The sequence below is a fragment of the Phalacrocorax aristotelis genome, chromosome 1, assembly GCF_949628215.1.
Source record: "Phalacrocorax aristotelis chromosome 1, bGulAri2.1, whole genome shotgun sequence".
Taxonomy (NCBI): Eukaryota; Metazoa; Chordata; class Aves; order Suliformes; family Phalacrocoracidae; genus Phalacrocorax; species Phalacrocorax aristotelis.
In genome coordinates this window covers 154,767,348-154,788,849 of record NC_134276.1, presented here as the reverse complement: position 1 = coordinate 154,788,849, position 21,502 = coordinate 154,767,348, and the positions used below count along the sequence as shown (strand labels likewise).

Here is a 21,502-nt window from a genome sequence, read left to right as displayed (position 1 = left end):
GTCACCCTGGCTGAAAGCAGCTCCCAAGGGCAGGGGGTCAGCCCTGGTGGGCATTTCCCTGCTCTCCACTACCACCAACAGGACTATTTCTGACTTGATCATGTAGATTTAACATAGGACCTTGTCCTTCTCTAATTCTTAAAGACGCTTTTGTCGTGAAGGGCACGAGATGGTACATCTGGCTAAATGGAGAATTTGGCCTCAGCCAGTCCTGACTTGCATGCTACAGTTCTGGGGCTATGGCTGAGCCCCACATCAGAGACCAGCCTCAAGGCTGCTCTGGTACCATGCAAGGGGAAACAGACCACCTACAGCATGTATGTGCACGTCTCCACATGCAGCACCACAGCACCTGAGCTGTGTGAGGAAAATGTCAAGGTAGTTTGGCAGTCAGCTTCCAACTTGTGTTAAAAACATCTCTGATCTATATCGGTATCACAGACCCAGCCTTTAAGGTGAATGCATAAAGCAAGCCATGTAGTATGGTGAACTTTCTCAGTTCTGAGTGCAGCCACTGGACCATCACCCAGTGAAAGAAACAGGATAGCTGTGCCTTCCACAAAGAAGAGTCCCTTGGATGTAGATGTTACAATGCCATGCATCCTGTATTGCTATTTCTAGACTTGGAAGCTTACTAGAACTCTCTTCTGGAGCAGGTTTTACAGAGCAGGTTTTGATCACTTAGCTATCTGGTGATTTCAATATGCTTGGCAGCAGGCTGGCCAGCTTGGTGAGGCAGGCTTTAAACTGCAGGACTTGGGGGGACAGAGTCCAAAGTGGCAATGCTAATGGCATCACATGCAACGAGGGAATGAGACAGGTCAACCAAAGCAGTAACAAAAGTGCCTTAACTGCCTCGTGAGATGACAACCAGAAGAACAACCATCTCAAGGGCGTGCATGGCTAGAGTAGATTCTTGTGCACCCCTCCAGGGAAACCTGTGTGCTCAAGTACCCCTCTGAAATGCCTGTACACCAACGCACACAGCATGGGGAATAAACAGGACAAACCAGAGATCTGTGTGCGGTCACAGGGCTGTGATCTGATTGCAATTGCAGAGACATGGTGGCATAGCTCATGTGACTGGAATGCTGTCATGGATGGCTACGTACTTTTTAGGAAAGACAGGCCAACAGTTGCTCTTTATGTGAGGGAGCAACTGGAATGTATCAAGCTCTGCCTAGGGGTGGAGGAGGAACCAGTTGAGAGCCTATAGGTAAAAATTAAGGGGCAGGCAAATATGGGTGACACTGTTGTGGGCATTTGCTGCAGGCCACCTGGTCAGGTAGAGGAAGTCGACAAGGCCTTCTACAGAGAGGTGGAAGTAGCCTCACAATTGCAGGCCCTGGTCCTTGTGGGGAACTTCCACCACCCTAATATTTGCTGAGGTGCGTGCAATCCAGGAGGTTCCTGCAGAACATCAAGGATAACTTTTTGACACAGGTGGTGGAGAAGCCAAAGAGGTGAGATGTGCTGCTGCACCTTATGCTAACAAACAAAGAAGGTCTAGTTGAGGATGAGGGTCGGGGGTAGCCTTGGCTACAGTGACCATGAGATGGTGGAGTTCAGGATCCTGCATGGTAGAAGCAGGACAACACGTAGCATTACAACCCTGGACTTCAGGAGAGCTAACTTTGGCCTCTTCAAACACCTGCTTGGAGGAATCCCATGGTTTAGGGCTCTAGAAGGTAGGGGGCTCCAAAAGAACTGATCAATATTCAAGTACCACTTCCTCCAAGCTCAAGATCAGTGCATCCCTGTGAGGAAGAAGTCAAACAAAGGAGCCAGGACACCCAAATGCATGAGCAAAGACCTTCTAGAAAAACTCAAATAGAAGGAAGTTACAGTATGTGGAAATGGGACTAGGAGGAATATAGGAACCTTGTCAGGGCATGCAGAGATGCAACAAGAAAGGCCAAGGCCCACTTGGAACTGAGTCTGGCAAGGGATGTCAAAGATGACATGAAAGACTTCTTCAAATACATGAGTAGTAAAAGAAAGACTGAGGAAACTGTGGGCCCACTGCTGAATGAGGTGGGTGCCCTGGTGACGCAGGATGCAGGGAAGGCAGTTACTGAATGCCGCCTTTGCTTCAGTCTTTATTGATAAGGCTGGCCTTCAGGCATCCCAGCCCCCAGAGGTGAGAGAGGAAATCTGGAGAAAGGAAGACTTCCCCTTGGTTGAGGAGGATTGGGTTAGAGATCATTCAGGCAAAGTGGATCCTCACAAATCCATGGGCCCTGATGGGATGCCCCCATGAGTGCTGAGGGAGCTGGTGGATGCTGTCACTCAGCCACTCTGCATCAGCTTTGAAAGCTTATGGAGGACAGGAGAGGTGCCCGAGGACTGCAAGGGTAGCCATTGCCACTCCAGTCTTCAAAAAGGGCAAGAAGGAGGACCTGGGAAACTATAAGCCAGTCAGCCTTACCTCCATCCCTGGAAAGGTGATAGAACAGTTCATTCTGGATGTCATCTCCAGGCTTGTGGAGGAAAAGAAGGTTATCAGGAGTATTCCACTTGGATTCACCATGGGACGATCATGCTTGACCAACCTGATAGCCTTCTACGGTGGCATGACTGGCTGGGTAGATTAAGGGAGAGCACTGGATGTTGTTTACCTCAACTTCAGCAAGGCTTTTGATACCGTCTCCCATAACATCCTCATAGGTAAGCTTAGGAAGTGTGGGTTAGATGAGCGGGCAGTGAGTTGGACCAAGAACTGGCTGAACACAGTGCTCAGAGGGTCTTGATCAACAGGGCAGAGTCTGGTTGGAGGCCTGTAACTAGTGGCGTTCCTCATGGGTCTGTTCTGGGTCTAGTCCTGCTCAACATATTCACCAATGACCTGGATGAAGGGACAGAGTGCAACCTCAGTAAGTTCGCTGATGATACAAAACTGGGAAGAGTGGCTGATACACCAGAAGGCTGTGTTGCCATCCAGCGAGACCAGGACAGGCTGGAGAGCTGGGCCAAGGGGAACCTTATGAAATTCAGCAAAAGCAAGTACAAGGGCCTGCACCTGGGGAGGAACAACCCCATGAACCAGTACATGTTGGGGGCTGACCTGCTGGAAAGCAGCTCCACTGAGAAGGACCTGAGAGTTCTGGTGGACAGCAGATTGATCATGAGCCAGCAACATGCCCTTGTGGCTAAGAAGACCAATGGTATCCTGGGATGCATAAAAAGGAGTGTGGCCAGCAGGTCGAGGGAGGTTATCCTCCCCCTCTTCTCTGCCCTAGTGAGGCCACATCTGGAGTACTGAGTTCAGTTCTGGGCTCCCCAGTTCAAGAAGGACAGGGAACTACTGGATAGAGCCCAACAGAGAGCTACCAAGATGATCAGGGGACTGCAGCATCTCCCTTATGAGAAGAGGCTGAGAGACCTGAGTTTGTTCAGCCTGGAGAAGAGAAGACTGAGGGGGGATCTTATCAATACGTATAAATATCTGAAGGGTAGGTGTCAAGAGGATGGGGCCAGACTCTTTTCAGTGGGAAATGGGCACAAGTTGGAACACAGGAAGTTCCACTTAAACATGAGGAAAAACTTCTTTCCTGTGAGGGTGACAAAGCAGAGGAACAGGCTGCCCAGGGAGGTTTTGGGCTCTCCTTCCCTGGAGACATTCAAAACCCGCTTGGATGTGTTCCTGTGCCCCCTGCTCTGGGTGTCCCTGCTCAAGCAGGGGGGTTGGGTGAGATGATCTCCAGAAGTCCCTTCCAACCCCTACCATTCTGTGCTTCTGAGTAATTAAGCTTTCTATGGAGCTCATTGAGGTTGCTCTAGGTTTTCACTAAATCAGGGGTATTTCTCTTTTTTCTCAGTAAAACTAGAGAGTCTGTTTCATGGCAAGTTCTTCTAGGTCATTGAGTGGTTTTGTGAAAGTGCTGTCAAACATGGTATTTATTAGGGTTGCGCACAAATACCTAATGTTGTGAACACACTGCATACATATATTAATGTCACATTGAGGTTGCAAAACATTTATAACTGTCACCTCTTTCCCCATCCCTCTTTTTTGCATGTCTCCAAACACACAGTCAGCACTGCTCCTGGCTGATACTGATGAGGTAGGTGGGGTAGAGTCAGATAGCAGCTTTTGCCCTCATGCTGCTGTGCAGCCTGCAGACTTCAGAGATTATGCACGGGGACTTCAGTTTCTAGTATATGGCAGCAACAATAATCCACCATTTGGGGTGGCAGTATTTTTCAATACTTGGTATGAAGGAATGCCACCAGGGTCTGTTGGTGGTGTTGAGGGAGTTGTTTGTTGGTTTTAGGTGATCTTATATAATTTTGTAGAACATATAGTGATGTCCTCAGGAATCAGCACCCTTCTATCCTGTTTGCCATGCATCAGTCCCTTCAGACACCTAAAACCACATCCCATGGCCTCACACCACTCTGTTGGACCCTGGAGCTATAGGCAGAGTGCTGTCTGCAGGGCTCTGCTGCATTAGCAGCACTCACTGTTTTCCTTAGAAAAAACTGAGGGGTGCTTTCCATGAAAAGGTAACAGGACCTACAAGACCACATCCTGCTACCCTGTCAGTCAGCGCACGGAAGCTGTCTGAACTGGCCAACTTCCACTAACGTGTGGTCATTTCTCAGAAAATCTCCCACAGTTGCATTGGTTTGGCGTAGGCTTTTGAAATTATATCAGCAGCAGGAGTGCTAACGCATGCTGTAGAAAAATCTGCCACTAACCAGTACTTCCACTGCGGCTGCCATCAGGGGAGCCTGTGCAAGGATAGGTCTTTCCTGAAAAAGTGCGGATAGCACCACAGCTCATTAGTGGCTTGGGAAGCCAGAGAAGCAAATGAGGCCCCCTGGGGTTGGCAACTGGGTGCTGGGGCAGAAAAGCCCTCTACAAAACTGGCAATGAGCTGACTTGAGGAGAAAGCTTTGGGTGAACATCCATGGGCTATTCTGTGTCACCAGCCTTGCTAGAACAAGGCAGGGGCTCACTCTGCCTCATGCCATATGTGGAAAATCTACCTGCTTGCAGGGCTGTGGCCAAATAATGACTAAGTCCCACTTATTTTATTTGATAAGAGCAGGTAGTCTCACATGCCAAGTTGGATCCTACCAGTTATTTTAGATGAAGGAATGTGTTGCCAGAAGCGGTCAGAGCTAAGTATGGCATACTGGCTTTGGAAGGAACTTCATGCTGTTTCCTGAAGTCTGACAGGTGAATGACTTCAGATCAAGCATGCCATGGTGAAATCCAGTGTGCTCTCTGTCGCAGCTGCCAGACACCCTGCACTTCTGGCCCCCGTCATCCTCCCAATCCCATCAAGTGTAACCCCTTACAAATGTCATGCTGGAAGCTGTAATCTGTATCCTGCAATCGCATGAAACACCTACGCATGGTCCAGCCTTGGCCACAGTCCCCTGCCTATCAAGTGACATTACTTCTGAAAGGTCTTAGGCTTCACAATCCCTACGAGCATGGTTAATACAGTTATCTAGCAGCTACCCTACTATTATTTCTTCAGCACAAAAACACTTCAGGGAAAATGTCTTAAAAATAGTAAATCTGACTTTTTCATCAGGCTTACTGTTCCCAACCTGTGCAAAGACCCAGCTTTCTGAAGTGGTGCTTTCATTGTCAGCCCACCTCCATCAGCAGCTGCTGACATGTGGCTCCCACTACCCTTGCTTAGGGAGTGTTTTGGAGTTTGTTAGAGCTCTTCTGGCTCCACGTGTGGCTCTGTGTTTCTGGAGATGGGAAAAGCATGCCCCGTTGCCTCTCAGTTGCGAGCTGGGGTATGCTTATCCAGACCCTTGTGCTGCCTCCCTGCCTGGTCTGCCCAGAGGACCCACGTTGTCACATAGAAAATCCATATAAACCATTCTATATTTAAATAGTAATTTTGCATCACTGGTTAGCCATGTACAACAGCTATACTATTACTACACATGACTATTTACATATGCATATATAGTGACTACACCTCCACATTTTCCACCAAGGCATCAGTAAACCATGGTAAAAACCATGGTAAAAGCCACAGTCCTCTGATTTCAGTGAAAAAGTTATTTCAGTGTTGCTGAAACAGGGATCAGAAAGAAAGGGAGTGATCATGGCACCACTTACCTCACCACGTAGGAATAACCGTGCCAGGAAGCAGAAACCAGACATATCCAAATGAAGGAATAAGATTGTCTGTCTAACAGTGGGGGTTAATTAACCACCTGAACAAACAATCAAGTGCAACACTTATCTTCATCTTGTCACATGACGACTAGGCCTCTTTCTGGAATCCCAAATATTATGGGATTCAATATAGATCTAATTTGGGGAAGATGTATGGTGTGTGATATATGCAGTGAGTAGCTGAGGCAATCTGTGAACTGTCAGTGACGTTTTGTGCAGAGATACCTTGAAAAGTAAATTCAAAGACACTCCACAAAACAGTGTTAGAAAACAGTTGTTTCCCTATGGCCGATCTCAGCCGATATTGGCAGAAATATTGAAGATTCCTTGTTAGAGCAACTGCTGAGTCCTGTGACATCTGATGTTAACCAGATAGTTTGCACAGATTGAATGCCATGTCCCATTTCCCTTCTGCTAGGAAGGACTTTCCCTAAATTTGCCAAGTGAGGAGAATCTGTTGGGAGGCATCTCAGGCTAGACTGGGCTTAATGGGTGCCTAAGGCTTTTTTACCAAGCACATATTTGCTGGGGTACCTCCAGCTGTGGATGTGCTTTTCCTTTTTGCTGTGTGTAACATCTGTGCAGTGGGCTTTTGTTTGGCTGGTTGGTGGTTTTCTCCTCCTTCCCCCAAGCTGCTTTGGATGCTCACCCAGCTTTTTACCAAACTGCAAATTTATATTCCTTCTGCTTTCAGCAGGCCCATATGTGGAACTGTCAAAATGTCACTAGCATCAATTGTGAAAGGTTAGTGCCACGTTATAGTCAGTGAGCCTATTAACAGGGAAATGATTGGGTTTTGGAGAGGGGGAGAGAAGGACAAATGGGAATCCATTTTCCAGGCACCTGTTTCTTCTGCTGTACGTTTCTCCTTGTCACGTATATATTTTCAGAAAGTGGTTGCCATCTGCATAGGAAAAAAATTAACTAGAGACGCCAGGAAGAGCAAGGCTGTTCTTTGTGAGATTCTATCAAGCTGGGAGGGGGAGATGGAGAGGCAATGACAGCAAGTTGGCCAAATTCAGGCCAAGTTCCAGTGTTGTGTGTCAGGAGATATTTGTCTTCGCCAATCCAGTGACTAGAGACAAGATCGCGCTGCAAAAATTGGGTCTGATGGGAAGCCAGTGTCAAAATGGGAGACTGTGGGTCCACAATTTCAGCTTGGCCCAAGAAACAGTCATGACATTCAGTTGCTCTCTCCAGGTTTACAGGTGCCTGTATATAGACAAGAGCTACCATTTTGCTTGTTTACATCTCTCTGCTTTTACAGATTTAATCAGATTATATTCAAAAACACCACTGAAAAAAAATTCCTATATCCTACTGCAAAGTTTTTATCTGTCCAAGGTGTTTTTAGGGCTTCTGGTACCATTATTGCAGAGAGCCTAGCTCGCAGTCTTTAATGTATTAATCCTCAGAATGATCCAGTGAGATGAGATTTTCCCAGTTTATGAGAACTGAAGCACAGAAATCCTGACTTTCTTGCCATGCAAGCCTGTGAGACAGCAAAGAGTAGTATCTGCATCTTTACAGATTCTCTGCTAGTACCTGGATCACTGAACCATCCTTCTCATGCCTCATTTTTTTTCCTTTGGCTTTTCCACCTTTTTTTTTTTTTAAAGTCAGCCTAATGTCCACCTGGAAGCATTGGAAGCCTCCATTAAAGGGGCAGAAGGAGGAGGGGGAGAAGTGCACAGACCCTACCAAAATTTTAAATCTGTGTTGTGCTGATACTCTCTAAAAAGAGCCAAAGCATGGTGTAGACACTTGTCCTTTGGGTTTGTACGGAGTTGCTATTTCACAGGAACCACTGTCTGGCTTTTGGACTGTAGCTCACAGCCAGTGCCAGCTAGACCTACATTCAGACCAGTGACCTAAAGGCGAAAGCCACCAGAGTCCGTAGCTGAGCCTCTGGGGCACCAACCCTCTTTCGCTCCTGATTATTCCCTTTTTGACATGGCAGAAAAGGCCCTTGAGGTGGCCAATAATGTACTGCTAGGGGTAGTATGTGTCTGACCTTTTCTGTAGGAATGAGCCCGAAATGAGGTGGAGAAAAAAAGAAATTAATATTAATAATCAGATTGTCCTGGGGATTCTTCAGTGGTGACAAGGCCCATTATGCCCCGGAATTAGAGCGAACGCCACGTGCGGGTGGCTCTTTGTGGCTCCCTGAATGCTGCTGGTAGGTGAAATTTAATTTCACCACTCGTGACAAAAACTAAGAAATGGGGATTCTGCAGTGGACACAGCCAGTGAGAGACCCCTCTTCCATGAGGCAGGAACTTCCCTGCTCCCTGCCATGCTCTTGCCCATCCCTCTGTAAGCAAGCCAATGGCCAGCACATGGGATGAGGGGCCCTGGCACGTGTCAAGGCTGAGCCTCAGGTTGGTCACTTCTGGCAGAGGAGGCAGGGATGGGAGGTGAGGGAAGGAGGTAAGGAGGACATGCATGTGATGTGGGGATATTTCCTTTATTCATTCCCAGCTTTCCGCCTCTCCGTGTCTGCGTTGGGGATTTCAGTTCTCCCTGCTCAGGAGGCTGCTTTTGCTCTTTCTCATTCTTGCTGCTTTTGCTGCAGGAGAGGAGGTAGCACTGTGCAAACACCAGATCCAAATGTCATACAAAGTTTCTGGGATTGCGATGGACTGTGCAGAGCCCCAGGCGCCAACGCACATGACAAGAGCATGATGTGAAACGTGGGTCAATTTGTGGACATTTCCTCTTGCCTCGGGACTCCTTTCCCAAACTCTCCAAGCACAGCATCTCAAAACCCCACTGACTCCTCGGCTGTGAGCTCTCTTTCTATGACACCCTGCTCAACACCACACATACGAGCAATGCTTAGGTGGTTTTCAGGGAGGTGCATGTCCCTGTTTTCTAGATGGTGCCCTGAAGGCACAGAGGTGTCTAGCAAAACTGCCAAAAGTCTGATTCTCCAGCTAAGACTGGGGCCCTGATGATGTCTCCAGTGGGGTGGGCATTGCGGTGGCAGTGCACAGCCCCTCAGGCATGGGTGCTGTGGCACCAGGACCAGGCAGGAGAGGACCCGCTTGACCCCATCCCTGGCAGCAGGCTGGACTACCTCCTGAAGGCTCCAGAGGCCCTCCCACAGAATATCTCAGCTCAAAACCTGGGTTTTGGGCAATCAAGCAGCCATCCCCCCACCTCCTTCTCGTGCCAAGCAGAATTTTAATGTACTTCCAATTTCTCTTTTTAGCACACACAAAGAAGAAAGAAAAAAAATTAATAATCATCTATAAGAAAAGTTCTTTTCAGACAAATGGAGAAGCATTCAATGCTGATATATGTTTATCCCCATTTTTAAATGGTATCTATTTAAATGCAGATTTTCTGGTTTCCTATGTGGAGCTTGGAAGAAACGCCTTTCAATTTAAATGTTAATAGAAGAGTAAACTTCAAAATCAAAATTTCTCCATAAGCGAGAGTGTTTTCTCACAGCTTTAAATGTCTTTCTATACTTCCTCCCTTCTTCTCCCCCATCCTCCTTCCTCTCTTCCCAGCCCCCAGCCCAGCTCCACTTGTATTAAATAGTCTTTTTTAAAAACAAGAATACACCTTTCAGAGTTCCTCAATTAAAATGTTTAATGCGGGGGTCTGTGGAATGAGTATGTTTGAGCAGAGCGCTGGGGCACTGATAGAGCAGAGATAGCATCACTCCACCTCCAGCCATTTTCATGCCAGTGATTTATCAAACCTGCTGCTCTGAATGCTTTACGATGGGATTATTGCCAGGCTTGTGCTGCATAATATTGCACCAGTGGTTGGGGCAGGGACTGAAAGGGAAGAAAAACCCTTAGGATAATGTTTTAGTTGCTCCTGAACGTGAGCAAGGCTTTGGTGCTGGGATGGGATGGGCAGCAGAGGATGTCAAATGCAGAGGGAAGAAGGTAAAACAGAGGAGGCATTACCAAGTCTCTCTCTTGCTGTATTACCCCTCCTGCAGTCCATTCCTGCATACCTCCAATTTCTCTTCAGAGGAACTTAGAGTAAATCTGCATTTTACAAAAGACCCTTAGCACTGCCTGATGTAGGGTTTTACATAAAATTATGTTTCTTGCTTCCTGTCACACTCCATTTGTCATCTTCAATACCAACTTTTCGTTAATTTTCCTCATCATTCTCTTCCAGTCTCCATCTGTTTTTGTCCTGTCTTCTCTCCTCACTGAAAGAAGAAGGGAGGGAAAAAATGTTTATGTTTTTTCTTCTGCTTCCTTCTGGCCCTGATGAGCCCTGGCCACTTTTGCAAGAAGTGGTTCAAGAGATACTAACTGAAGACTAAATTTTAATGAACTTCCATGTATTTAGTGAGCATGTAGATACTGTAATGGTGGCTGGCATATAAAAAGCAGAGTGTAACAGGGCAGAGTCTCCTAACTGTGGAAGGAGACTTTTCTAAAATAGACAGCAAAGCCGTTACTATATATAGTAGGATATAGGGCTTTCTGTAACCAGGTTATTTTCACGCAACTGTTACTGTACTCTGTACATCATTATTAGCTGAATGCATCTGAAGAAAGAGTGGTGGACTGGCTTCCACAGCACCCCTGGGAGATAGGAGAAAATCTGATTTTCAGAGGAAAGCTTTGGAGCACTCAACCCTCCCACTGATTTCAGGGAAAGCAGTGCTCATTGGGCCCTTTGCTCTAGATATTACCTTTGCAGATAGGGGTGTTGGAGAGACCACTTGCCCCCAAGGCGTCTCTAGGTGCTGGGGACACCCTGGCAGGGCTGCGTGGTGAAGCTTGCCCCAATGCCCTGCTCTGCATTTCTTCCTGTGCACTGTACCTAGTGGGGGTGGGGGGGATAAATGGAGTAGTTCTGTGGTGTCAGAGCAGTGCTTCTCACCAGCACTGAAAGCACTTTACAACAAAGGGTGTCACCTTTGCCCTGAAACCCAGAGCCCATCACAGCTTTCTTCCAGACCATTGGAGAATGCAGGAAAACTTCCATTTAGAAAGTTGAGCTTTCTGCCCAACCTCTCCCACTGCTGCCGGGGCTGGAGGTGCTGGGTGCAGGGAGATGGATCCTCCAGGAATGATCCTTCTGGCCAGGCTAACGTGGTGCTCAGGGACTGTGTTGTTCCTCCTCTCCAGCAAGATTGTACTTGAGGTGCGGTTGCTCAAAGGAGACGTCACTTAATATAAGAGGCGACCAGGATAAAGCAGCATGTACTCCCCAAGTTCTTCAAAGGAAAAGAAAGGGAGAGAAATGAAGAAAGCACAGCTCTGATAAAGTCCCAAAGTTCACACTGAAATTGAGCAGAAGCCACTTTACTACATGTGCATCTAAATCTTCAACACCTGCATAATCTGTGAAAGCTGTGTAACGAAAAGCCTCTTGGCATGGCTACAAGTGGGAAATGTTTGCTTTGTGTGGCCTCTCCTAGCAGGAGCAGGAAGGATTAAAGTTATGAATAGGAAGAAGGATGGCCAAAAATGCAGGTGCCTCAGACTTTCTTCCCTGTACCTAGGGAATGAGAGAGGGAGGGGAGGGATGAAATGGTTGACTGGGCAAATTACAAGCGTATTCTGCTGGGGCTGAAGCTTGGAAACGTTCCTAGATGATCATATATTGCAGTGCTAAAAGCCCAGATAGTAAATGTGGAGAGAGAAAGGCTCTTCAAGATCAGTTCTTGAACATCACTGAATAAATAGAAATTATCAACTTCAGCTACTTTCTGAGAAAAAAGGTCTGCTCTCCAGAATCAGAGAAAGGGAGGGAATGGCTGCGAGTAGGGAAGGGTAGGGTAGAACAGCGTAGAGTGGAATAATGCTTTGGCATAGGCTCAGCTACTCTGGCCCACTACACCAGGGGTTTTAAGGGCAAAGCTTTTGTTTCCATCCTGCCTGCTGTCACTTAGATCTAGGTAGCAACACAGCAGTGTTGCAACACGGTCCTTTTTCTTCTCTGGTCAAAGTTTCTTTTTCAGCAAAACGGGAAGTAGGATTGGAGCAAAAGCCATCGCTCTCCCAAGACCTGACAACTTTTCTGCCTTATACAGCAGAACTGCACCTGATATGTTAAATTTCTTCTGTGCAAATGCCTGCTTTATGGATTGACCTTTCTAATATCCTTATCATAAAGTCTCTTGAAGACAAGTCCATCTTTTCAGCCTCATGAGACACTTTTCCTTGCCCTTTTCCCCCTGTACTTAAACAAGCTTTGTTTCTTTCCTTCTCTACTGCCTCCTTAAATCTCTCCCTTATTATCTAGCAGTTCTCTTTTGTCTCCTCTCTGCTCTACATGAGCAAAAGGCACGACTAAAACCAGGACTTGATATTCAAGTTCCAGAGGGTGCTTTCAGCCACTGCAGAATTTCTTAGGTCCCTGTAATTTTCCCAAATACTGGAGAAATTGCTTTCAGACAGTAACACACCAGTGTGTGACCTGGTCTGTGACACCCCCTCCCTCTCTGGTGCTTTATGAGAAGGTTCACCAGAGACAAGAAATTGTAGTGTCATGTGGAGTTCGCTGTTCGTCAGCACGAACCTCTGAAGGTGTCAGCCTTTGTACAAGACAGGACTTCATTCCTCCTCTGATGAACAGCTCACCTGACTCTAAAGTTGTGGGATTTCTTACGACGGAAGGCAGGCTGTAGTGCCAGCAGTGCACAGCTGGCACCTTCCTTTTGTGATTGTTTCTGTTTTAAAGAACTGTAAGAACACTTAAGAACTCTGGTGGAGGAAATTCAGATAGATGGTCTGTCCTGACAAGAATAAATCATGTGTTGGAACGTCCATTCTACACCCCATCCTGAGGGACATGTTGGCTAGCACAGACCACAGCCAGTTTGTGAAGCTTCCTAACAGCATTTCCATATAGGCGAGTTTATACATGTTGGCAACCAAACACTTAACACTTCATCAGACAGCTAACAAAATCTAGTCAAGAGAAGGTGATGGGATTTTCTGGTTTAGAAGTTATGCATGTATCTGATAAACACCATCGCACCTCTTGTGATATGAAGCCTCACCTAAATCCCTCAGAGTGCCAGTTTCTCTTTTTGTGAGGGCCTTCTGCCACTCTTTCTCTCAGCTTTGAGAGGGTTGTGTTTTAGCGTATGTGTTTGTGACGTGAGTATTTCTGAACCACTGTCTGTTGCAGAGTACTTACATATAAATATAGTCCACTGTTACTTTTGTTGAAATGGGTTGTACTCATTGCGATTGCATTACAGTAATCTTTACACTGAAGACTGGGTTGCCACACGATTCAGTAAAAAGCACTCAGAGATTTTAACTGAGTCTCAGGTAGACTAATACGTATTTCTTTTCTTATCTCCCCATACCTGAAGTGGAAAGAAAAGATTAAAACCTCACCCTCTACTTGCCAACCTCATCCGAAATGCAGTCTTAAGCTGTGCAAAGACAATTGTGAGAGCCAGAAGATGCCACTCAAAATCATCTGCATTAATATGCACTTCTTTATTGTAGCTGGGAGCTGCTAGGGCTGGCATTCAGTAAAAGACACATCTGTCCAATTTTACATCTTGCCCACCTTGTAGTTTTGGGGTGAGGTAAGAAAAGGGATGATGTCAGAGGAAGGTACGTCTGTGCTGCTGATTCTCTGTAAGAGAAGTCGTTTAAACAAAGCTTAGTGAAATCTGGTAAATTGTGCTCTTGGGCTATGTGCAGTTCTTGAACAATTTCCAATACATGTATTTGGAAAAAGATGAAAAAGGGATGATTTAGACTGTTTTCAAATACAAACGTTTTTAATCCCACACTGGTAAAGACAAATGAGAATGAGTCTAGTACAGGACAGTATAGATTAAAGTAACCTGTAATGAAGGATTATGCTGAAGTATTATGCTATCCCAGTCTATTTCTGCTTGTGGCAATACTATATTCTGACGTTTGGTCCTAGAGGGGCACAGATATATGTTTGTGATTTCCTTTTCAGTTTCCCCTTTTGTCAGGACATCTCAGGAAAGAATGGTTCTGTATCCAGAATGTCTTCTAAGCTGTTCTAGATATTCTGGATACAGACTTCAGGGTCCTTAGTCCCTATGGACCTTTCTTTATTGGGAGAAGAAAGAAGGAGATGTAGCATGGACTATCTGAAACACTATTTGCAGCAGTATTGCACTTTCTGATGGTCTGATAACAAGCACTGTAGTTTGATCTGGCAACTAATGCTTGAGAACAAGCAGTTTTGTAAGCAAAAGCAGTGCTGTGTGGTTAAAGGGTTGGACAGAAAGCCTGATAATATAGATTCAATTATATGCTGCTCCACAAGCTTTTCACATAGCCATGGGCAGGTTGACTATTCTCATCTTGTCTTGGTTTCCCCATCTTTCACAAGAGGCTCATATTTTCCTTCCTGTGTTGTGAGGAAAAAGATCGCTAATATTTTGGAAGTATTATTAAACCACTCTGTAGAAAGGAAGATAGAGGGATATCAACAGGAAGACCAAGCCCTTGCTTTAGAAAGATGACTTGCAATTTCAAGGAAGAGGACAGAACATCAGAAGTCAAAAAGGCATATTGAAATTTTCAAGAAGCAACGCTGATTCAGAACACGTTATATTTGCAGCTGCTGGGGTGTGAAACTTCTTCCACGATGTGACAACCAGCATGAATTACTTTATTGCTCATAACAAATACAGATGGACAGATATCAGGGTGAAGTGAAGGGCAGGGGCATTTGCAAACTGACAGAGAGAACCTTCCACCACATGCTGCTTGGAAATAAACGGATCTTAATCAGCTCTTCTGCCTTTCTTTGTCTTCAGAAAACCTTTAGAGTTAATATTCTCCAGCCGAAGACTAAAATGCTTCCAGGAAATACATGTTGTTTTATGAGAATCTGTCTCTATTTTAAGGGGGTTGTCTAAAATGCTAATGTTTCTCTTTTCATCACGATTCATGAAACTTGTGGCTTTCAAATTTACCATTTCAGTTTCAGTCATGGGAATTGGATTACTTCATTACCTGTCCCTTCTCCAATGTTATCAATCAAGAAATATGTTGTTTCCAGCCTACATGAGTATGATGCCTGTATTCCTTGCCTGATGATCCACATCATTTTTGAGTCAGGGTTGAGTTCCCTGCCTATTACACGCAGCAGCACCTGTAGCAGTGCTAAGCATGGAAGGTACTCTCTAGGGCAAGATAGCTTTCAGTCTGTTAAAATAAAAAAGAAAACAGTATGAAGACAGTGTCTCTAAAACATGAGTGGAAAGGCAATATTGCACTTTCACCCACAAGTGGTGGTGGTATGTAGTAAATAATTGAAACTACTGGTCATACAGGCAAGGCATTGAAAACTGACCTCTATATTATAGGTCTTACAGAACAAGCAATATAATGCCTTCCTTACTTGCACCCTGTAGCTACATTTCTAAAGGTTTGGGTTACTAGATGGTGGAGAAGTGGGATTCATAGTACCCCTACAATCTGTGCACTTTGCTACACTGCGAGGACTTCAGATGGCTTTCCAGGAGAGGATCAGCTGCAGGACTAGCAAAGCAGTGCACATGAGTGAGCTAAGATACAGTATGTTTGCTGTTGCAGCTCCCATTTGGCTGCATAAGATTCAACAATTTTGCATTTTGCTGGCATAAGCACTCCTTCAGTTGTTTGGGAGTATCATGCCATGATCCTGAGATGCTGTAGTTAGAGAGGTTTTTGAAGAAAGAAAGAGTGTAGAGAACCATTCATTTCATAGTCTAAAAATAAATAAAATAAAAGCAATTTCAGAAAAATAAAAAACAAACGCAGGATGTGCTCAAATGTCATAAAGTAATGTTATATGACAGCACGAGCCTGTTTACCTTTGCAGGATATATTTAGGAAAGGTCTTATCAGTGCCAATCAAACTCAGACAAAAACCCATCAATTTGCACTGATGAGCTATTGTTTGTTTATATGGCATCCCTTGCTCCTGAATTAGCAGAAGGAATTTATATATTGCCTGGAGTACACAATGCAAATCTTTGCTTTTCTGCTGTCCTTTCCATGTCGAGCACCACACTAACAGAACAGTAATCATTAAAAGTACCACTAATAGGGGTTTGTGACCAAAGAATATAGGCTCTTGTTCCCTGGCCTTCTCCTCACTAACTAGCCCAAGGGTAATGATTCGATTACATACATTAAGTACTTTCCCACAAAAGAATCACTTTGAACAGACGTGCCCAGCACTGACCTCAGCTTCATGTGGGCTCTGACAGGTGAGGAGCACTGGGAAGATGCTGTTGGACAAGCACAGGTATTTTTTGAAACCAACATTGTAATCCTCTTTCCCAGTACTGCCATTTGCAAGGGCTGCCCTCAAGGAATGTTATGTCAGGACAAAAGCCAAGATGGTTTTGAATAGAAAAGAAAGTTTATATTTTATTTATTTCAGATAAGCCCTAACGGGTGGGCTTGTGAGGAGCAGATTTGCAACTGGCCCAATTAGTGGCAATCTTAAATTAAGCCCACTGAACTTGCAAGAACTACGTTTTCATAAAGAATTTAAATTTTGAATTCTTTGTATGTGCTATTAGGCGTCTGTCAGAGGTTAGCTTTCTGGTTGTTTTTTCAAGAGGTAATATAAGCCCAGCGTTAAGATGCTGATGGATTTTGTTGTCGTTAGAAAGGGAATTTCAGGTTCCATCAGGAAGAGTGGTGAAGTGAAACAAACCTCAAAATTGGGCCTATAAATCTTGGTCCTGCTACTTTATCTCTTCTGTTCAATGGCAAAACTCACACTGATTTTAGTGGGGTAAAAACCATTCTTTAGTTTGGTATATAGGATGTGGGAATGCTTGTGATCCCCTCTGGGACTTATGAAAACCAGCTCCATCAGCCAGTCTTTGGGGTAGGTCTGAGGAGTTACTGACATCTTGCAGCTCAATAAAGCTATTTAAATTCAGCTCATTAAAAAGCAGGTTGTTAGGGTATGTTTCCATTAGGACGAGCAAGCGCTGTTACCCAGAGTCAGCAGTCACAAGTTAAGATGGAAGTGTTATGTAGAGCTGACTCAGACAGCTGTGCAGCGCTTCTGAGAGACATGTTGTGCTGTTATTGAAGATGACATAGGAAACAGTAAACATTTTATGTTTTCATCTATCTTCCAAGTTGAGCTCAGGCCTTCACGGACTGAAAAGTAAGAAGACACGCTGCCACCAAAGAGGTTTACTAATGTTTACTGCTTGTTTTAGAATGCATTCTGAGAAATTCCCAAAGAACAGAGACTAGCGTTGCCTGTGGGAAGTATCAGTTTCTGTAGAAAATGCATTTTTTTTCTGCACCAGACTTCCTTGAACATATTCAAATCCTTTGTGGGGAGATTTTATTAGTTTTTTTGGTGGACAGCCACAAAACCTAAGATAAAAATAAGAATTTTAAGATGTGTATCTTGTTAAAAGGGCCCTAGTCACTGGTGGGCTGAAGGCGTGGCAATCTTTATGTTGTCAGAGAGGCTCCTTGCAAAAAACACTGACAATCTACAGGAACCAGTTATAGTTTCAAGGGAGGGCTTGAGTTCTGCAACTCAATCTTGCACGAGAATTGCTACAATGAACACAGCCCTGAGCAAACTGCCTTCCACTGAATCAAATCATTCCATCCCAACACACCTATAGACCTTGTGGACATTTAGCGTATTGGATAAGGAGTTTTATAAATCTCCGACGATGCTGATTTATCACTGTTTACAAATTTCACTGAATCTGCTCTGCTGGTATTGGTGGTCCTTCTGATCCACTGTGGGAAAAGGGTAAAAAATAACAGAAATTGAGAAACAGTCAAAGGCCAGCCAAGGAAAAAAGCTGCCACAGAGACTGGTGGATGATTCACAGTTTTCAAGTCTTCCTCCCCTGTCAAAAGCATTCTGTTTCTTGAAAGAAAGTGAAATCATTGCTATGCAAAAAAAAAAAAAAGTTTCAAGAAGGAAACAAATGTTTGGAGAGCTGACTTGGCTGGATTTTCCCCTGCACATATACTCTTGACATATCAGTGCTTAAATTTTCTATGCGTGCATGGGGGGGGACAGGGAACAATCAAATGTTAGTGAAGATGCCCCCATCTGTTCCATTATTTGAGGGTATAAAGATGCTCTTTAGCTCTCCCTGCCCAGATTTCACATCAAAAACAGCTGTGAAAATTTTTTTCCCCAGCACATTTGGGAAGAGGGATCCCAGTAGTCCCATCGTTTTTGCAGAAGGCAAATATGCAATATAGCCAAGTCTGTTTTAAAGGTTCCTTACATTAGGTCTGGGGGATCTTTTTCCTTTATGTATGAAATAAATACAGGCCAACTCCATGCACCCATATCAGATGTAGTACTCAGTCCCCACTTGCAGAGCACAAAATGCTTCACTCCAGACCCCTGCCCTCCTCCTGCTCTCAGTGCTCCCTGGAACACTCAAAAACGTCCTCACCAAAAATCATCTGACAAGGTCACCATCTAGATACAAGAGAGGGCAATAAAGTGTCCTATGCCCCAGCATATCTACAGTACATTTATTATCTCTGACACCAGAATATCTGCATGCCTCACCATCCAGGAGGTACCAAGTTTCACACACACCACTGCTGGACAGCAAGGCACTATGGCCCAACTTAAGCATGGGAAGCCACATCCCAAAAGGGCTTGGTGACTTGCTGAAGATCACACAGGGGTCAGAACTGAGGTGAATCCCCTGTCACATCTGCACTGCAGCAAAGCCTAGACACCCTTTGCCTGTCAGTTTGAGCAGGTACCTCCACTGGATGCAGCGGAGTAACGGATGGAGATGAGAAGGCAGGATTTAAACAGATGATGTGCTAGTACCCAGAGACTAGAGCTATTAGGCACAGCATTGCACAGCTGTCTTGTCGCCTGCTCTCTCTCCCCAGCCCAAGGTAGTATCTTAATTTATGGATTGTCCTCCCTCTGAATCATCGTTACTCAAATCACCCCACACCAAAACACACTGAAGACCTTGGGTATGAGTAGCATTATGATTAACACTGTTATAAACCTCTGATGATGCTAATTTATCACTGCTCACACACATGTTGTTTTTCTGTCTTCCCCACTGCAGATTTGCGCAGGATGACAGCTGGCTTCATGGGCATGGCGGTGGCCATCATCCTCTTTGGATGGATTATCGGGGTGCTGGGGTGCTGTTGGGATCGAGGCCTTATGCAGTATGTGGCGGGGCTTCTCTTCCTCATGGGAGGTAAGGATGTTGGTGTTTGGAGAAAGGTGTTTTCCTTGTTGTTTTCATGTTCCCTCTTTCCACATGTCTCTTCTTTTTTAAGTTCTGAAAACAGGTTTTCAGAGTTGTTTTAGGTGATCTGGACTTGGCTTCATTCTGAACTCCTTCTGGTGTACATCAAGGATGACCCGACTATAGTTACATATTACTTCTATCACAAAACAGTGTCCATAAGTCACAGGACTGGAAATGGCCTTCTGAGCTGTTCGGGCTAGTGCTCTATTGTTGCAAGTAACACTTTAAACTCTTAAACTTAATAAGCTTAATAAACTAGTAATAAAAACCTGAAAATTATGCAGACATTACTCCCACCACTATCCTATTTCATAGTGGGACACTTCACTTTGATAACTAGAGAGTGTGCTCAGAGATTTAACCTATATTTATTCCTCATCAGTTGTTCTTGAGTCAAAAGTAACCTTTAGTTTATGTCTCTCTCTTCTTTCTCTGATGTTTCTGTGAAGAGCAATGGTATCCTCTGTTTTCCTTTTCCCACTCTACATATGCTATTTCTTGTAGACTTTTCTCTGTAAGACCAGTTACCAATCCAGCAGCCCTTTCTGCCACCTGTTCTTGTTTGTACTTGCCTTTCTCAAATGCGGATGAGAAGGACCATTCCCAAACATGGTCTGATCAATGCCTTGTATTAGTGATTTGACAGTTCCCTTTCTCTGCTGGAAACCCCTTGCCTGAAGTATTTGGTTGTATTTGCCTTTTTCATGCTGTGTCACACTGGAGACCCACAGTCATCCTTCAGTTGGATAATATATCCAGGCCTTTGTAATTTCCAACTGAAGTTCTCCCAATTTACAGCAGAGGCTCTGTTTATTACTCCCCAGGTACATGCCCTGGCACTCTGTGCTTTTGAGCTTCTTCCCATTTCTACTACACCAGCCCTCAAGGTCATCCAACATTTCCTGTGTAATGGTCCAGCCTTTCTAACTACAGATGCCATCCAACTTTCTGTCATCAGCAGATTTTATGGCACGCATGTTACTTAAAACGAAGGATGTGAGAGTCAAGTCCCAAACACAGCGCTGGGTGAATGTCTCAAAGTGAACAGCACTACTTCTGTTCTCTCTTTTCTCTGCTGGTGGTTTTTGTTTGGCTGGGTTTTTACCCCCCAGGCAGATCATCACTTCAATGCATTTGGTTGCCTATTCATCTCTACTGTGGTGTGACACAGCTAAGCGTGTGAAGTACAGGAAAGCTGCTGTAGTCCCAGAAGAGGAGTTAAGTGCTCAAGTAAGGAGTATTTATGTTCCAGTGCTGTTGGTGCTGGTGACATGGACATTAGCTCTCTCGGTGCCCACAAACACATTTGAAGTTTGCTAGTACCTTGTGCAAGCACACATTGGTCTATGTGTGGATGTCTGTAAATGGTTTGTCGTGGGTGTCAATATTTTATGGCAATGGGTCTGCCAAATTGGCTTGGTATTTCTCGGGTAATTAAAAGCTTAGTTTGCACAGGGGGCTATTTTGTGCAAATATGCTCCGATATCTTTGTGGTATTTAACTTGCTACAACACGACATTCAGATTAAAACACTAGGACTATACTAAATAAATACACAAAACTTAAATTCATTAGAAACTAGCTAAGTCTTGTTTACTAATTGGAAATTATCACTATATATGGGAGAGTTTCTAGAGCAGCTGCAGAGATTGCTTACTGGCTTAATGTTTTTTGTTTGTCAGTGATTTGAAAGATGGCTGATAAAAGTTTTCAGGTGAAACAAGCCTCAGTGTAACTATGCATAATGCGATGGGTCACTCAGCTTACAAAGCCATCTTTTGGCATGCTCAAACAATACGTGTTTCAGCAGAGACAGATCCAAGGTCATGCAACTGGGAACAAAAAGTGTCAGTCATCCTTGCAGAATGTGAGGCTGCCACTGAGAAAGCAGTGGCTCTGAAAAGGTCTCTGGGATCATGGTTGCTGGGATCATCCAGCTGCGCAGGAGCTCTCTGTGCAATGCAGCTGCTAAATGTGCCAGTTTTGATGACAATATGCAATAGGAGCATGAGATGGGGTTATCTCTGGGCAAAGCAAAACTATTTCTGGACATCGTAATCTGGTGTCCATACTAAAGAAGGACATGGGAAGACTGGGAGAGGTTTGCAGCAGAGCTACAACAA

The 21,502-nt window shown here is 44.8% G+C and overlaps 1 protein-coding gene across 3 annotated transcripts in view; it reads left to right on the top strand.

The window, feature by feature from the left end:
* TMEM178B (transmembrane protein 178B) overlaps positions 1-21,502 on the top strand; it is a 250,212-nt gene that overhangs the window by 185,261 nt on the left and 43,449 nt on the right. For all 3 annotated transcript variants that reach the window (XM_075117064.1, XM_075117056.1, XM_075117046.1), the window contains exon 3: positions 19,188-19,325. In XM_075117064.1, the coding sequence (XP_074973165.1) occupies positions 19,188-19,325 (138 nt within the window). The remainder of the gene's footprint in view (positions 1-19,187; positions 19,326-21,502) is intronic.